Source organism: Bactrocera tryoni, chromosome 5, assembly GCF_016617805.1.
Source record: "Bactrocera tryoni isolate S06 chromosome 5, CSIRO_BtryS06_freeze2, whole genome shotgun sequence".
In the NCBI taxonomy this organism is placed as follows: domain Eukaryota; kingdom Metazoa; phylum Arthropoda; class Insecta; order Diptera; family Tephritidae; genus Bactrocera; species Bactrocera tryoni.
In genome coordinates this window covers 81,306,713-81,324,457 of record NC_052503.1, presented here as the reverse complement: position 1 = coordinate 81,324,457, position 17,745 = coordinate 81,306,713, and the positions used below count along the sequence as shown (strand labels likewise).

Genomic DNA, 17,745 nt, shown 5'->3' with positions numbered 1-17,745 from the left:
ACCTACTTTGCGCCAGTTGCTCACTCACTCAATCAAGTAGCCGCGCACGCAACCAGGCAGCCTGTCTTCGCCGGCTACCCATTAAGTTAGTCAAGGAAAATTTTTCTGTTATAATTAAATTAGCAAACAAGTTCAATTTTTAGCGAAGATTTTGCAATAATATTATGTCTATACTGCGAAATAGTGGGTACGCAATAATTGGGCTGCTAAAAATGCAATATTGTGGGCAACAGATGTGAATATATATGCAGGTAATAATTTACGTTATTATTTATCTAGTGCATGGTCAAATCTGGTCACAGAGAAGATCTTTTAAATTAGCAAAAGTTTCCATAAAAATTTAACGCTCCACATGAGAACCTTTTCAAAGGCCAAAAACATTCCAAGACGGTGAATTGTAGATGTTTGCTGGATGAGGAGAAGTGTCATACGCAGGGAATGATTCATAAACAACGCACTTGGATTCCTTATGATTTGAAACCAAGGGACGTCGCCTTTTTACCTATGAACAATTGCTCATACCGCAAAAAAGAAAGGGATTTCTTCATCGAGTCGTAACGGGAAATGAAAAGTGGATTCATTACAGCAATTTAAAGCAACTATAGTCATCGGGACTGTCCGGTCATTACGTTACTTCCGAAAAATATTCGCGCAGCGAAAGTTATGTTATAGTGTATTTGGTGGGACTAGACCGGGGTTATTTATTAAGAGCTGCTGAAACCAATCGAAATCATTAATGGGTATCGACTTCATTTGATGCGATCGAGCAGAGTGTTGCGCGAAAAGCGACATCAAAACCAACAATTTTCATAAAATGATTATATTTCATATCTTAAAAGTGATTATTTTTAGAACAAGATTGCGTATTTTACATAAGTTTTAAGACATTTCATCCTTCGCATGAAATGAGATTTATGTAAAGAATAATTTATCTCACACAGCTCAATGGCGTTGACAGGAATGTAAGACCGCACTTCATAGCACAGTATCTACGTCATTTAGTGTTAATTTAGTTGAAATTTTCATCGTTATGACGCAGTTGCCACCCGGAGGGTAAATGCTATTAAAAACTCTAGTGGTGCTAATATGACCATTAGACTAAGCCGATTTGAATGCGTATCAACGGCTTATAATGCAAGCGTTTAAATGCTACAACATAATTAATTATGAACAAATCAATAAACGCTTTGATGGCGCGAAAAATGCTGATGATGCCGACAAGTTTTCGTACGCAGCGGCCCAGCCCAAGAGCGTGTATTTTTACCAGTTTGCAAAGCGAGGCTCACAAATAAGGTAAGGCGATAACAAAATTGTGAATAACAACAAAATGACAAAACGTTAAAAAAGCAAGACAACAAAAAGACGCTTCTACGGTAAACCAGTTGTGCGAGTCAGCGTTTCTGAACTGTGTCAGCATCACTCAAACCCAAAGCGGGGCTTATGGATGAAATATCGAAAAAAACATCAAAAAGGTAGCCGAAGCAAAACAAAAAGCTTATTTCAATAATAATAAGCATATGAAGAAAAGGAATAAAAATATGAATGGGTGAATGAATTATCATCCGAGGTGGAATAGCACATGTTTTAATTAATGGACACAGACTGGTGGGTTGGCTTTTCAAAATTATTAGCACAAGTGGTTTTGTATACAAAAAATATTGCTTGATTTGCAATAAAAAATTGACTATGCATTATAAAGGCGCGGCAAGTGCATTGCGTTGAACCCGAAAGCAAATAGTGAAGGTTGTTGTTTTTATTGCAAGCATTAAACTTTGTTTAGCGACATTTTCGTAATTGTTTTTATGCTAAATATTTATATCAAAAAAACATTTTTATTCATTAAAACAGGTGAGATGAACTCATAAAGTTCATTGTAGCGAATTGTTATTGATAATCAAGCGGCACTTCAGTCAATCTCGTCCATTGAGATCCAATCAAAATTGGTACTACAGTACAAAAAAATGCTTAACAGGGTTGCCACTGAAAACAATATCTTACTAGCATGGATCTCTGGGCATAGAGGAATCAATGGAAATGAGTTAGCCGATCTCCTGGCGAAAGAAGCTACGCCAACCAGTTCGATAGGACTGGAACTGTTCTTTTCTGTGCGCTTATACTTATTTACCATTTTCTATTTGTGGAATGTTTGAAAATTTGCTTGTAATGCCTGGGAAATTTTAATTAACCCTACTATAAAGACGCCATTAGCGCAGATTTCAATAAATTTGATGTGCAACATGATGTGCAAATGTACAAGTATTTCGAAATGTCACTTGCAACACACAGCGGCAGGTGTAATGGCTGGCTTGCTGACGGCATAAAGTGGACATGACGCAAATGTATGCGGTCCGATCGAACTATGGTTGGCTGCGACGAAATCGCGTTGCAGTAAAACAAAAAATAATTTTTACAGATATAAAAAAAATAAAAAGTAAGAAAAAATAAATACGAAAACATAGAAAAATTATATCTGTTGGCGACACTACCAGTTAAGCATAGAAAAAGTAATCTGAAAATGTAATTTTTACAAGCCATCGTCCGCCATCACCGACATCGAGCCAAATATGCATGCTCGCCTGTGCCCACAGTCATATCTCCTCCCCCCTGATATATATTACATTAAGTATACCCTTCTGCGCCATCGTTTGCGTCCTAATATTGGCGACAACACGTCAACGACAACGACCGCTGCAATTGCGTTTAGCTGCCGAACACACAACATGCAGTTCTTTGCACAAATCTATAAGCATCTACAGTCAACCAAACGGTGAGGGCCTAAGAATAATTGTGTTTTTGGCAGCCACTCAAGTTATTTGCTGCGCGAGGACACAAATAATTCAACTAACATATAGATAAACACTATTTTCATTATATAGAGTGAAGATAACAAATACATTTGCACAGTAACTGACCAATGGATGATAGACCCTGTAGGAAATATTTCAGTGTTTTTCGAAATTTTGCTTTGTTAAAGGTATTCTGTACAATGATGAAGAAAAAGATTGTTTAGATTATGAAAACATTTATGGTTAAAACAGAATAACCTCTCGGTCTTCAAAAGAGAGCTTAATAAGTTTTTTTCGTAGTCTTCGCTACTTATGCTGAAACAAGTGCGGTTACAAGAGAAACAAATTTAGACAATTTCGCATTAACGAATGGCAATTTCTTACAGGATCTATGGCACGTCTGCTTGGGTCTAGTCTACAAAATGTATATAAAAATAAATTCTCTACTATCATTGATCATTTTAAGGCATTTCGCATGCATTAATCTAAATAAATCGTTCATAGCAAATTTAATGAAAGTAAATGGCAATTGTCTGGGAGAGAGGAGGCAAAAGTTGAACGAAATAGTGATACGCTACAAATGAACAATAGTCTGGGGGAGAGAAGATACGAAAGTTAAGAGAAATAGTGGTATTCTATAATATGAACGACGGAAATTTAAAAGCAAAGTATCACAAAATTTTGTAATAACCGTAAAAATGTGACAATGATTTTAAAAATTGATTAGACTTATCAGACAAACTTGTTCAACTTTTGAGTTGCCGAGCACGATTAAGTAGTATAGCAACATTCTTTACAAAGCTCAGCTTTGGCAACATTATCGAAACTTTGTTCAAAACTGAGAAAAATTATGTTGAGTATTTTGTTTGTCTACTAACGAATAAATCAGTGAGATGAAAAATCTAACCTAAAAATCTGATGTAGCAAGGACAACAACCTAACCTAACAAACAGGTTTTATTAGCCCGTTTTCCAACCTAATAATTGGCCGCAAAATCCTCCCAACAACATATGAAGAAGCTACCTAAACCTACTTGTCATCAAGTTTCTATAATTTTGAAGGTTGGTGGGGTCGAAACTCGGCTAAACAAAAAAATTGATTAATAATACAAATACAAAAAAAAATTTTTTTTAAATATTTTTTCTTTAATAAAAATATATCAAATCTATCGGAGATCACTTGGAAGCAAGTAAAAAGTTTGAAGCAAATCAACCCTTTATTTTTTCAGTAGATAGCTTTAGGAATTTGTATCTCCCTTTCTATAAAAAAGCAAGTAAAAAGTTTGAAGCAAATCAACCCTCTATTTTTTCAGTAGATAGCTTTAGGAATTTGTATCTCCCTTTCTATAAGTTATTCACCTTTAATGAGCCGGTTCTACATGGCAAAACTCCCAATTGGGAACTCTACTTGGACCGTCTGAAGGAAGCAATCGCCCAAAAGCAACCAGCTTTGGCCAACAGGAGAGGAATTACATTCCATTAAGACAATACCAGCCCAACTTGACAGAGATTCATCTCTTATGAGTAGCTTCCATACTGCCAAACTCACATTGCTTGTTAGGAAAACTTTTTCATTTCACGAGATATCCTTACAAAATTCGGCATGGCTTATTGCCTGAGACAATGATGTAATCTCTGAAGCAATTGTTCACATCGGACCACTATAGCTTATAGCTGCCATTGAAACTGAGCGATCAAAGTTATGTAAGTAACTTTTTGTATTTGGGAAGGGTATTATAGCTTTGGTGTAACCGAAGTTATCGTTTTTGCTTGTTTTTCTTGTGTTTGCTTGCAGTTAAACACTTCAGCAGCTTTCGAAATCAACTTAACCAGCGTTTGCTAATCTTAATTACCAATAACCAACCTTCATAATATTTTCTAGCTCACTAAACATTTGAGAAATGAAATTTAATTACATACTGAATATGTGTAAATATGTGCTTATGGATATTTACTTACAAGTGTCTGTATTTATATATGATTTTGTGTTTGTATTTATACATGTATGTGCGAGCTTTCATCGACTTACCTTGCCTTGCATTATCAGCCTTATTGTTAATGTGACTGATTCGTCGGTTTTCATTGGCGTACTTGTGTTATTGTCTTCCATATTTGTTGTTGCTGTTATTTTTGTAGTTGTTATTATTGTTGGTTACCTTCTTGCTGCGGTATTTGCGGTTGTAATTTTGCTATGATTTACTATGTTTTTTTTACGTTTCTTCACTCAATTTCGCTCGCTGCAAACACACTAGCGAATTTCACTGCAACACTCACACACACATATGGCTGCTACAAGCTTTTCTTTAGCGGAGGTTGAGGGCGCTTTGTGTGTGTGTGTGATTTTATTGAGATATCCGCTTTTTAAGTTAGTTACTTGCGCTGATTTCTTAATTTTAACAACCTTTTGTTGTTGGTTACTATACCTTTTGCTTATTTGTTGTATTTTTTTTTGTTTTTTTTTCTGTATTATCTGCACTACACTTTAGCTTTTACTAAACTTTTGATGTACCTTCTGTAATTTTATGTGAATACCTGGAATTTATGTGACAATTTTTTAGCAGTTTGTTAATTAAAACTGATTTACTTTCATTTATGTGGTATATTTTATAAACGTGCCTATACGTTTGTATATGTGTCTGTATGTTTGTGCATATATGCGTTTATATATCGTTTACTGATATAACAACAAAAAAAAGAAGTTAATTAGTTAATGCATTAATTAATTGCTGGTGTCTTTCAGCGTTTGCTTGCTAAGCGTTCTAGCACACAGCCAGAAATGAAATTAGCAAGTGTGTGTGAGTGCTTTCATTTCACTTAATGCTGAATTGGCCGTTTGAGTTGTGTTTATTTTTTGTTTTTTATACCCTGCACAGGGTTTGTCAAAAGTTTGTAGTACCCAAAAACGTTGGATTCCCTAAAACATACATATATACAAATAATGAGCCGAGTCGATTTTGCCAAGCCCGTCTATATAAGCGTCCGTCTGTGAGATATCGATCTGAAATTTTGCACACCTCGTTTTCTTTCCAAGAAGTCGCTAATTTGTAGGAACGGGCAATATCGGACCACTTTAGCATACAGCTGTCATATACACTGAACAATCGGACTCCAAGTGCTTGCATAGAAAACTTTTTTATTTGACAAGATATCTTGCCAAAATTTGGCATAGATTATTGCCCAAGCCAACTGTCAGATTAGATTACTATAGCATATAGCTGTTATATAAACTAACCGATCAAAATCAAGTCCATATATGAGAAACTTTTTTAGTTGACAAGATACGTTCTTGAAATTTAACATAAATAATGGTCTAAGACAACGGGTAGAATCTCCATCCAAATTGTTCAAATCGGACCACTATAGCATAAAACTGCCCTACAAGCAACAAGGTCAAAATGAAGTCCTTATATGAAAAATTATTTTATTTGAGAAGATATCTTCTTGAAATTTCACACATATTATTGTCTAAGGTGGCGCTACAAGCTGCAAGGAAAGTGTTGAGATCGGACCACTACAGCATATGGCTACCATACACACTCATCGACCCAAATCAAGTTTTTGTATAAATCACTCTTTTATTTGTGCAGGGTATATAACTTCTTTGCAGCCAAAGTTAACGTTTTTTCTTGTTTTTTAGCTCTTGTATTTACTTCAACTTTAAATTGCTTGATAATTTTTCGCGGTTTGAAAAAAAAAAACCTTAAAAATTCATATTAATCACTTCGTACGTATTTGTTGCACGCTTTTTATTTGCTCTTGTTATTGTTATTGCTGTTGCTGTTGCTTTTCACTACACTTTTGCGTGATGTTGTATGTTTTTATTGGTATTATTTCTCTTTTCTATTTATTTAATGGTCAATTGGTTAGTCGGTTGGCTGCGCGCTCGTTCGTTTGCGCGCTTGCGGTTGATTGAACTTGGAGGGGCGTAATAATAAGAAAAAACACAATAAAAAACACAAGCAGAATAAACGGTTTTGCTACACTTTTAGCCGGCTTGCGAGCGTTATCAGTTAATGCTTAAGCGTAGATTTCTATAGAAATTTACTTTTGCTCTTATTTATTTCGGTTATTTGAACTTGCTGCTGTTGTTGCTGTGTGTTGTTGCTGCTGAAGTCACACTTTAATTGCCCACGACGCGCTCTGTGCGATTGCTGCTGCTGTTGTCGCCTACTACAACCACGACCGCCGACTGACTCCGCTTGCAGTCGGAACAAAATGAGCTGAAAAATACAACGCTGTGTTGTTTTTGTTTGTTTTGAGTTGCTGAGGTTGAGTGCGCATCAATTCATACAATGCACACAGCGGCAACCACGACGTCTACGAGTGCTTGGAGCGCGCGACCGTGAGGAACGCAGAGAAATGCTTCAAAAATCCTGCAACAAAGAAATGTCAGTTAGACAGCGACTCATTAGTGATAATTAATTACTAATAATACAAAAATAAATAAATATATCTGTAGTTATGTGTGTGTGCGAATATTTGCAGCGCAAATGCTGTCAAATGTCAACTATGAACAGATTAATTTCTGTTATAAATAAATAAATATTAGAAAAAGAAGCAGAAGCTCAAGCGCCGAGTGGCGGGGGGTGAAATGTTTCATGTAAAAGGTCGTTTGTAATTTGGCAAAGCACAAACAAACACACAGACACACAAGTAAGCATACTTTCAGACACACATGCACTATATTACACACACAGTAAAGAGAGGAACACACAAACACACACTGCCTCTCGTTGCTTGCAATTTTGTGAAATGCTTTTGGCGGCATTTGTCGTCGCTGTTTCTGCACATAATTAATTTAAGCACTGTAAACATGTTCTGGGCATTAGTAGCTAGCCAAGCGTTTGTTGTCTTTGTTGCAGTTAGTTAGCAAGGAAATGACCAAATCGCCTTGAATTTGCAAATACTTCCGGCATATCAAAGGAAATTTTATAAAAGAGAGATTAGCACTACATTGATGGGGAGAGGAAACAAAAAATATATTTTTGTTCATATACATATACATATGTAAGTGTATATAAAAAATTTAAGCAGAAAAAAATAACATCGGTTGCACCTTTAAGAATCCAAAAGATTGCTTACAGGAACTTGATTTGAATCTATTACTTTGTATGGCACCTACATACATGCTATAATGATCCGATCTGATATTTCTTGGGATATTGTACCGCCGCCTTGGACAATAATTTATGAGAAATTTCCTGAAGATATCTCGTCAAGTGAAAAAGTTTTCAATACAAGCACTTGATTCCGATCGTTCAGTTTGTATGGCAGCTATATGTTATAGTGGTCCGATATCGGCGGTTTCGACAAATATGCAGCTTTTTGGGGAGAAAAGGACGTAAGTAAAATTTGAGATAGATATTTCAAAAACTAAAGAGCCCAATTCGCGTATATACAGATAGACGGGTATGGCTAAATCGACTCAGCTTGTCACGCTGATCAATTATATACATATATTTTATAGGATATTCTACGTTTACTTCTGGGTGTTCAGGGTATACAAAAATATATAATAACAGGCGCAAGAGCAGCAGACCGCAGGCTACACTTATGTAGGCCATACTTAGGACCTTTATGCTTTCAGCTGATAACATACTTAAGGCTTATCGGGCAACTCAGTGGATTTGATACATAACCTAATTATTTTCCACTGTCTCTTAAGTTGAAGCATTGCGTCAAACAAAAAGAAAAGAAAAGCCTGGACAGCTTAGGTGAATTTTGTCTCGCTGGCCTGACATTTCATTTCCTTTTATTCCTATATGACCGGTACAGATGGTATTAGTTAGACCTAGTATTGGCGCTACGATTAGCCCTATTTGCCGCTTGGCTATTTACTCGAAGGTTTATGGACTTGCCGGTTAGAGCAGAAGCTCACTTGGCACCTTCTGTTATGCTGAAAATTTCGGTCTGGATTGTAGTCATTTAGTTCGAAGCTGTCCTCTGTCGTCTATTGAGTATCAACTATTGATGGTTGGTGAGCACAGAGTTTAGTCAAGAATAAGTATTACCGCTCATTGAAAAAAAAACCTTGGTTTGATTTTTTGTTTGCCATTAAAGTACTATTCAGGTGAGTGTTGATGGATTAACTTTGGCTTACTTCAAAAATAATAATGTATGAAGAAATATCTTGACCTTATTCAAAGTTGAAAATATATGAAGAAATATTTTAAAAGCTTCCCATGAGTACTTGGATGAAAAAGATCGCTTTGAACTTACTACAAATTTAGTAAAAACAATATTTCCTACACTTTTAACGTAGTACTAACGGTTAAATTCAAATCCTGTCATTAACAAAATATTGCAGATGTGTGCATAAACCTCTTTATGAAAAGAAACATCATGAAGAGAAATGTTGCTTTCTCACTTCCTGACGTTAATGCATTACAAGTACAAGAGCAAATACTCGAACGCACACTGTACTTTCTATGAATAGATTAAAGGAATGCAAATGTTAGTGAAGAAAAGAGAAGGGAAAAGTGAATGCAGAATAACAGTATTAACAGAAGATATAATAAGAAATTTGCATGTAAGTGCAGAGCGAAAACAGAGAGGGAGAGATACACAGGGAGGGAGGGAAGGACGTAGCGATATATAGGGAGTTAGGCAGGTAAAAATATATAGAGAGAGTAAGAGGGAGATTGATAAAGAGAATGAAAAAAAGAGACACTTAGAAGGAGTGAATGAAAATACAAGTGTGAAAATTAAATGCGAAAAATCAAGAAAGAATGAAAAAATTGTGAGAAAAATAAGCGAGATAAAAAAAATAAATAAATTTCATGAAAAAACTAAAATTTAAGTAAATACAAAAAAAAATACAAAAAAAAAACCAAAAAAAAAAAATTAAATAAAATACATTAAAAAAATCTGCAAGCAACTACAAGAAAAAAAGCATAAAAATAAAATCAAGAAAACACAACAAAAAATTCAAGAAAACACAAAACAAAATTTCCTAGAAATGAAAAAAAAGTCTAGAAAATGTAATTTAAAAATTCTGCATCAAAAAAGTTCATACAAAAACAAAAAATGCATTAAAACCACTAAAAAGTACTTGATAAAAAGTCAGCAAAGGAATTCCAAGCTGTAAATTGAAATGAAATTAACGCAATGCATTAAGGACTTAAGTACACACACATTGTTTGCTGTTGTTGTAGATACTTTTTGTGTCGGTTGTTTGTGGTGCGCCGAGGCGGAATCTCAGACGCGCACAAATAAATGCATTTCGGCGGCAAACAGCATCGATGGCAGCGAAATACTTGCTCGAAAGCACATACACACACACACACATAGGAAAATGTTACAAGCAGCATGGCTGCCGTAAGCAATGGCGACACATGTAAATATGTCCTCGGAAAATAAGCGCACAGAAAAATACAGTTCCCTACGCTTATTTGTTGATAATGTTGTAAAAATTTCACATATAACTTGATTGCGGCGACTCATTACACGGCACTTTTTCACAAGCACATGCAATTACAAAAGCATAAGTGCGTATAAGCATACATATGTACATACATATTTACATATGTATTTACAGCAATCGTAAAAAATCACGCACATCTGTTTATTTGCAGGCAAAATAATGAGCGAAAATACAGCTTTTTTCGCAAAGCAAGTTGAAGCGACGAGAAGTTAAGTGGCGAGAAGAGAAAACAGGTAAAAAATCATAATACAAAAGTAAAGAAAATAAATATACATACATACGTATATTAAAAAAATTAAAAATAAATAAAAATATGTAATCAAAGAGAAAAAGCGTAAAACATAATTAAATTCAAATAAAAACACATTCTGAAAATTTTAAATAAAATATATAAAAATATACGAAACGAAAAAAAAAGATTTTTTTTTTAATAAATAATTATAAAAAAAATTTTAAATCATCATAAAAAGCCAAAAGTTAAGCAAAAAGTAAATATTAATAAACAACTCTGTGATGGCAACCACGCACTGCACTCTGTGAAAATCTGTTGATTTAACTTTTATTGGCGTATATAACACCAACATCACTGATGTTGCTGCTGCCGCCATTACACATTATTATCAATAACCGAAGAAGTACGAATGTATGTTGCTGTTGTTATTGTGTTAATAAAATTTTACATACAACTTGCATTAAAATTCAGCCATGGCAAATTAAATCACAAAGAGCGCAGAATTAACGCACTCAGACGCTGATACTACAGACAAGTGCCGCGAGACACATCGGATTAATGTGCTTTTGAGTGGCCTCAAAGAATATTTCATTACACAGCTCGCTATAATATGCAGCCAGTTAGCTGGTGCTGTGGTTTACTGCGGAAATTTGTTTTTGTTGGGAGCTTGAACAGATTAAATGCGCTCAAGATGCTGTATGCTAGTGCAGAACAGCGTTACCAGACTATGAAATTTAACAGAGTTTGGAAAGTAGATTTTTTATATTGTTTTTTGGCTTTGTTTTGGACTGCTAATTTGAATACTATTGTCAAAAATTGCTTCATTTTAGCTTAGAACTAGTGTTAGGTCTATAAGGAGAGAGAGCGCCAGAGCGAGAAATAGATAAGTAAACGAGTTGCACCTAAAGAGAGAAATCAACGACTATCAGTATACGAAATGAGAGACCGAAATCTTACTAGTTCGGTGGAATATCGGAAGGTGTAAGCCCCCAAGTGTTTAAGCTTTAATCTCGAGAACTTGGGACAATCAAGAAGAAGGTGCTGATTTAATTGCCCCTGGTCTTCTTCCATATACATAGCTTCTGCAGTTGGCGTTGGGTAAGATTCTCAACCTTGCAGCATGGACGCCAATAGCGCCGTTAGAACCACCACAATTAAGCCAAAGCTAGATATTTTTTAGCCGGAATTGAACGCTTCCAAATTTCATCAAGATATATTGAGAAATAAAAAGGTTCTCCATACAAGCACTTTATCCCGATCATTCAGTTTGTATGACAGATATATGCTTCAGGGATACGATATCGGTGGTTCTGACAAAGTGTGAGTTCGAGTACGGGCTAGGTTCCAAACTGTGGGAGAATATTTTCCATATTTCAGACATTTGTAAGGCTATAAAAAGCCTTGAGAAAAAGTTCACTAAATAATTCACTAATATTTGCATAATGAAATATTCAAATGAATAGCTCTGAAAAGCTTCAGTTCAGTTCATTTCATTTCTCATTTTACAATTTCTAAAGCTGCCTGAGCACTGCTCACTTCAAAACAATCAGTCATATTTTCTTTCAATAATAACTGTATTATGCGCAAGCTTTTTGCTCTAATTACATTGTCTACACAAAATAACAACGACAACAGCAATAAAAACAACAATAAGACTTGCAACAAAAATATGTAACAATAACTACAGCAACAACAGAAAAACGTTAAGCAATAATTACAACAACAAAAAATATTACAAAATGTCAAAACAGTTAGATGACAGCAAGAACTAAGTTTTCACGTCAAAGATGATACAATTTGCTTTGTGTATGTGCATGTATTGGTGAAGATGGCAGCAAAGAGGGCAAAGAGCTTTTGAAGTTTCAAAATCAATTTGGTAGATTAAAAAGTCGAATGCACACACATACTTAGAGAAGGTAAGGCAGAAGCAGCGCAGCAACTTAAAATTGTTATAAAGTATCTATGTGAGAGAGCAAAGGCGGATATACGTAATCAGAGAAATATGACAATAACTACGAATTGAAAAAATAGAAACAAGAAACAGCAACAACAACAACAGAAATAATAATAACAACAATAACAAAAACAGCAAGATAATTACACAGCAACAACAACGAAGCAAAAACAACAACAAAAGAAACAAAAAACAATACCAGAAGAATTAAACAACAACATGCAACGAAGTAATCACCAAAGAACTAGATAAAAAGTATACAGTTACAAACATGTATACAAACAAGCTGACATATGTACGTAAATTGCATACATACAAACAGAGATACAAATGTATCTATTTGCATTTGTATGTGCCAGTCCATATGGGTAGATGCAAAGATATTGTAACTGAAAACTTGTCAAAACTGCAGCAGCTGCAACTGCAATACAGAATTTGAAGTCTCTTATTTTTGTGTTGTTGCTGCACTTATTTATTCTTTTCATAATGCCACATTTTCGTTGTTGTTGTTGTTGCAGTCATGAAGTTTCTTGATTTCAGTGAATGCACAAATATGATACACTTGTCGTGGACTCAGCTTCGGAGCGAGTATTTTTCGCCGTTACTTTGCTATTTGCATATAAATACGACATATGTATAAAGTTTTGCTGCTGTTCTTGGCGTTGTTGCCGTGTGCGCAGTCACTGCTGTTGCTTGTGCAGCATCAGTGAATATTCATAAAAGATGTCATGTACACAAAACTTATTGTAACTTTGTATGAATATATGTACATATGTATGTGTGTGTGCGTGTATACCAATAAAGGCAAGGTGACGCGGAGCTGAGCCAAAGAGAATACGGGCAGCGATGAGAACCTTATTGTAAGTATGTATATCAATGACATTGCAAGCTTCACACATACACGCACGCACACTTATAACAAGTAGGGGGTGTACATACTTAGGTGTGTGTGTGGGTGAGCGGAGGAAGGAAGAGGTGGAGGTTGGTGGAGGTACGCGTAACGAGAGCAGCACATGTAGGTACATATGTACGCGAGGAAATTGCAATAAAAGTCACGTCTTTGATTTACTTACTAGATTTCATTTCAATAATATCAAAACATGAAAAAACAACAACAACACTAGCAGAAAACTTGTAGAGTGACATACGCATACACAAACATATGTACATACTTGTACATTCATATTTAAACGGATCGGTAAGAGCGGCGTGCGACTTGTCACACGCTGTTATAGTAGTTAGCAAAAACAACGACAACGACAACAACGACAAATATAATAGAAATAATAGTAAGTGCATATGCGGTTTCCAGAGTTGAAATAATAAGTGGATCAGTCTGGAAATTGTTGTTTAACTTATGAATGAGAATATTGCAGGTTTATTTTCTTATGTACTACAGTCGAAGATACAAGTATGCGACACTTTGTTTATTAATAGAGACTTGTCAAAAAAAATTGGAAATAATTTTTGAATTTGCATGAAAAAATGGACAAAAAATAAATTTTAAAAATAAAATATTAAAACAAAAATAAAAATAGCTAGCCAAAAAGAAAATAATAAAACATAATAATAATAAAAAAAATCAGAAAAATTTAAAAACATTGATATAAAGATATTTAAGAACACTACAAGAAAAAACGTTAACTTCGGTTACATCGAAGCTATAATACCTTTGACAAATACAAAAGATTGCTTACAAGAACTTTGATCGATCAGTTTCTATCGCAGCTACATATATGCTATAGTGGTCTGATCTGAGCATTTTTTTCGGAGAATAATGCATACCAAATTTGTTTAAGAAATCTCGTCAAATGAAAAAGCTTTCCATACAAACCCTTTATTCCGACGGCTCAATTTGGAGGGCAGCTATATGTTTTAGTGGTCCGATCTGAAGAAAATCTCCAAACATTGTAGCGTTGGCATAGAAAATAATATATTGCAAATTTTGTGGAGATATCTTGTCAAATGAAAAAAGTTTCCGTACAAACACTTGATTTCGATCGTCCACTTTGTATGGCAGCTATATGCTATAGTGGTAAGATATAGGTGATTCTGACAAATGAGCAGCTACTTGGGTAAAAAATACGTTTGCTAAATTTCAGATCGACACAAGTTTAAATCTTCGCTTTACCCTGACTTTTGTAAGCCACTGTTCAGTGATAGTTTTAAGTTGAAGCAAATAAATAAAAAGCAGTAAACTGCGTTTTTGCACATGAGGCAATTCATATTAAATCAATCTGGCAAATGTATACTAATACACACGCATACATACATATATGAATATGTACCATATATGGCATATGTAACGTATACATAGGTGAGTGCGAAAGTGCGCAACGACTAGTTTCTGGTTACTGATATCCAGTTTTATTTCTAACGCCAATTGCATGTCAGCTTGTCAGCGAATCTTTTGCAATTTCCCTGCTGCATAAACACTTATTCTCACTCGCATCTACAGTCATAAATATATATGCGTATGTACATATGTATGCTTGTTTACCTGTTTCTTGGCGTCGACTGCATTATAACTGATTTTCTCTTTTCTGTAATATAACATGTTTTTCGCAATTTCCTTGAAAAACAGTGGAAAAAATCAAATTTATATTTGAAAAGTTCCGTTCGGTTTTATTTCTTTTCGTCAGCTTTTGATGAGAAACTGCATTGACCCACTGCGCGTGCAGCAGCTGAATGAATGGTAGCCATGGGAATTTTATTTAAATCACAAAAGGGAAAGTGCAAAAATATTTTCGGACGAATGTGGCTGAAGAACGTGAGTGTCAATAAAGTTAAGAATAAATTATAAATGACGAGATGTAAGCAGATGATATTGAAAAAATTGTTGTTGCCAAGATTAAGGCTAGGCTCATACTCTTCGAACTCCAACTGCGTTACCGCAGCAAAAAAATTTTGGTACGACGAGGTGCAATTTTCAACACTTTAAGTGTCGCTTTTCGGTATAAGTTGGTGAAAAATCATCAAAACTTTTCTATTGGTTATGGCAACCTTATCTCAAATTATCATAATTCGACGAATTCTTTGAAAAGCTTTCATTTGATACCCATATTACTATAGTTTTAGAGCAAATTTAAAAATTCATTCGAAATTTTCCAATTCTCATACGGTTTAAGAATATTTAGAAAAGAGCTTTTTAAGGAGATATATAAAGAAATTTTTAGGTAATATAATTGGAAATCTTTTTACTTGCAGAAATTGCGTTAAAACGCAATATTTTATCAAAATTCTTTTAATAATCAACTGCTTTAAAGAAAAATCTATAGCGAAAAAATAGTTCAGTAAACCCTCCTTGGTCATGGTCGCTAAAATACCGGTTGTATCAGTTTTTGTTTTACTTTTTTTTTACAAAATATTTGACTTCGAATTTTAGCTACCCATGCAAAGTCCACCGTCTATATCAAGTTCGTTCCTCAAACGTCTTTGTATCCACCTTGTATCATTGCATTTCAAACAAGTTCATTTCTCGTTCGGCTAAAATATACTTAAATGTTGACCGGTTGGGGATGTAATAGCAAAAAGAGGTAATTGTAACTCTGCCGGCCAATTACAATGATTTTCAAGAGAAAAGCTATACTGCAGCAAATCCGCAGCGTGTCAATAGTGGTAAGTATGGAAAAGAAAGTAGCACAATGAGCATATAGTAGCAGAAATAGGTTAGTACTGGTAATGATGGCACAGCGTGTATTTCGACGAGCTCACATACATGGTTGCATGGAAGCAGCACTCGTAAGTAAGCAGCTGACTGCAGCGTTGCCAGCTCTTTTGTTTTGCGGTGGTTGAAGTGGTTTCGCCATCATGGCCTCAATAAAATGCTAGTTGGGAATTTGATAGTTATTCTTCAAGCGAATGACAAAAAAAATGTGGGAAATTTCTCTATTTCTTCTTATGAGAAATTTACTTCACTCTTTTTAAATTGATTGATTTTAAATGTAAAGTCGTGTTATTTGAACAAGCGAATGCTAACGGTACTTGGATATACTGTGGCATGCAGATGGACATCTTTGAGTGCCGACTTTTAATATAAAAAAAAAACCGACAAAGGCTCATTATAGACCCTCAAACTACCAGGTTGCAATTAGAGGACTCATTAGAAAGTAGTGGCAAGTATGTATAGTTAGACTTTATTATAGATGTATGAAAGAGGTTATTTGGATCTCAAGTTAATGATCGCTGGAAAAAATGTTATCGAGAAATAAGAGGAAGTCGCCGAGAATGGGTCCTTTTTTTAAGCAAAATGCACTTTTACACAAAAAATCATATCCGCTATACATGGTGATCGCGTCCAATGGAAACTATCTTCAATAACATACACACATTCAGAGCAACATGAAATCCCACTATGACCTTCTCCGTAGCATTAACCTCATCGACACTTAACTTGGATTTAATACTTCAAGGAATTGCAATTCTGCGCAGCCTGGATTACCTTGTTATCGCCGCTGCGTGGTCACCAACAGACGCGTGAAAGTATAAATAATTTTATGACCTTTCGCGTTTCGATTGAATTTCAAGGAAATTTGCAGTTTCACATGGCTTATGGCAATTTTCTATGCTCATTGCAGCGCAACAACAAACAGAAAACACTATTGCCGCTACCACCCGCACCACTCTGACCACTTATCCGCAGAAATTCACACGCTGTAGGTAGTCGAGCGTGCACTCTGGTATTTGATTGGCGCAGTAGAAAGAAATATTTATACATTGCTGCTAGTACGAGGAGTGGTTTACAGTGGAGGGTTCGATAATAGCAACAATCAAGTAAAAATAAATTGACTACCTAAAGTTAGTCAATATAATGTACATATATACAGGTAATAGAGGGCGGGGCCGATGATCTTCGAGTTATTAGCATAAAGAACCACGTATCCAAAACAAGTGCGGAATAACAACCCCCCAAAGAACTTTACGGCTAGTCCAATCGTTCCCAATTCTTTGTCCTAAACTGTGCGCTGAGGCAGCGGCATTATATTAGTATTGTCGGCTGCTCTGGTATTTTGCGCTCATTTCTGTATATCTCGCGCAGGCATTTTGATGTTTCTCCCCCCCTTAAGCGCACAACACGAAACTAACGGTAACGCGGTTACGCTTTGTTGTGTGCAACGTTTTAGTGGCTGCGAATTTGGGGCGCTGCATTCCCCGCGCCGATTTGCGAAGACAGAATACAGCTTGTTTAGTGCTGACAGCCAACATCAGCGAATTTCCCTTTATACCTAAATGCATTTAATTTAAACAATAGCTGGAAGCTCAAGCTGCCACTGCCGCCGTTGCTTCAATAAAATTACTATTGCTCGCTGCTCACAGCAGCTTTGCGGCATTAGCGACCGACAAAGCGGCGA

At 35.4% G+C, this 17,745-nt stretch overlaps 1 protein-coding gene across 16 annotated transcripts in view; it reads right to left on the bottom strand.

Moving 5' to 3' along the window:
- LOC120779182 (poly(rC)-binding protein 3) overlaps positions 1-17,745 on the bottom strand; it is a 252,098-nt gene that overhangs the window by 43,126 nt on the left and 191,227 nt on the right. For 9 of the 16 annotated variants that reach the window (XM_040111431.1, XM_040111429.1, XM_040111430.1 and 6 more), the window contains 2 exons: positions 6,831-7,158; positions 4,815-5,317 (listed from right to left, as the gene is read on the bottom strand). In XM_040111431.1, coding sequence (XP_039967365.1) covers positions 4,815-4,895 — 81 coding nt within the window. In that variant the 5' untranslated portion in view covers positions 4,896-5,317; positions 6,831-7,158. Of the gene's footprint in view, positions 1-4,814; positions 5,318-6,435; positions 7,159-17,745 lie in introns of those variants that run through there. The other 7 variants (XM_040111432.1, XM_040111433.1, XM_040111436.1 and 4 more) reach the window with 5 other exon arrangements.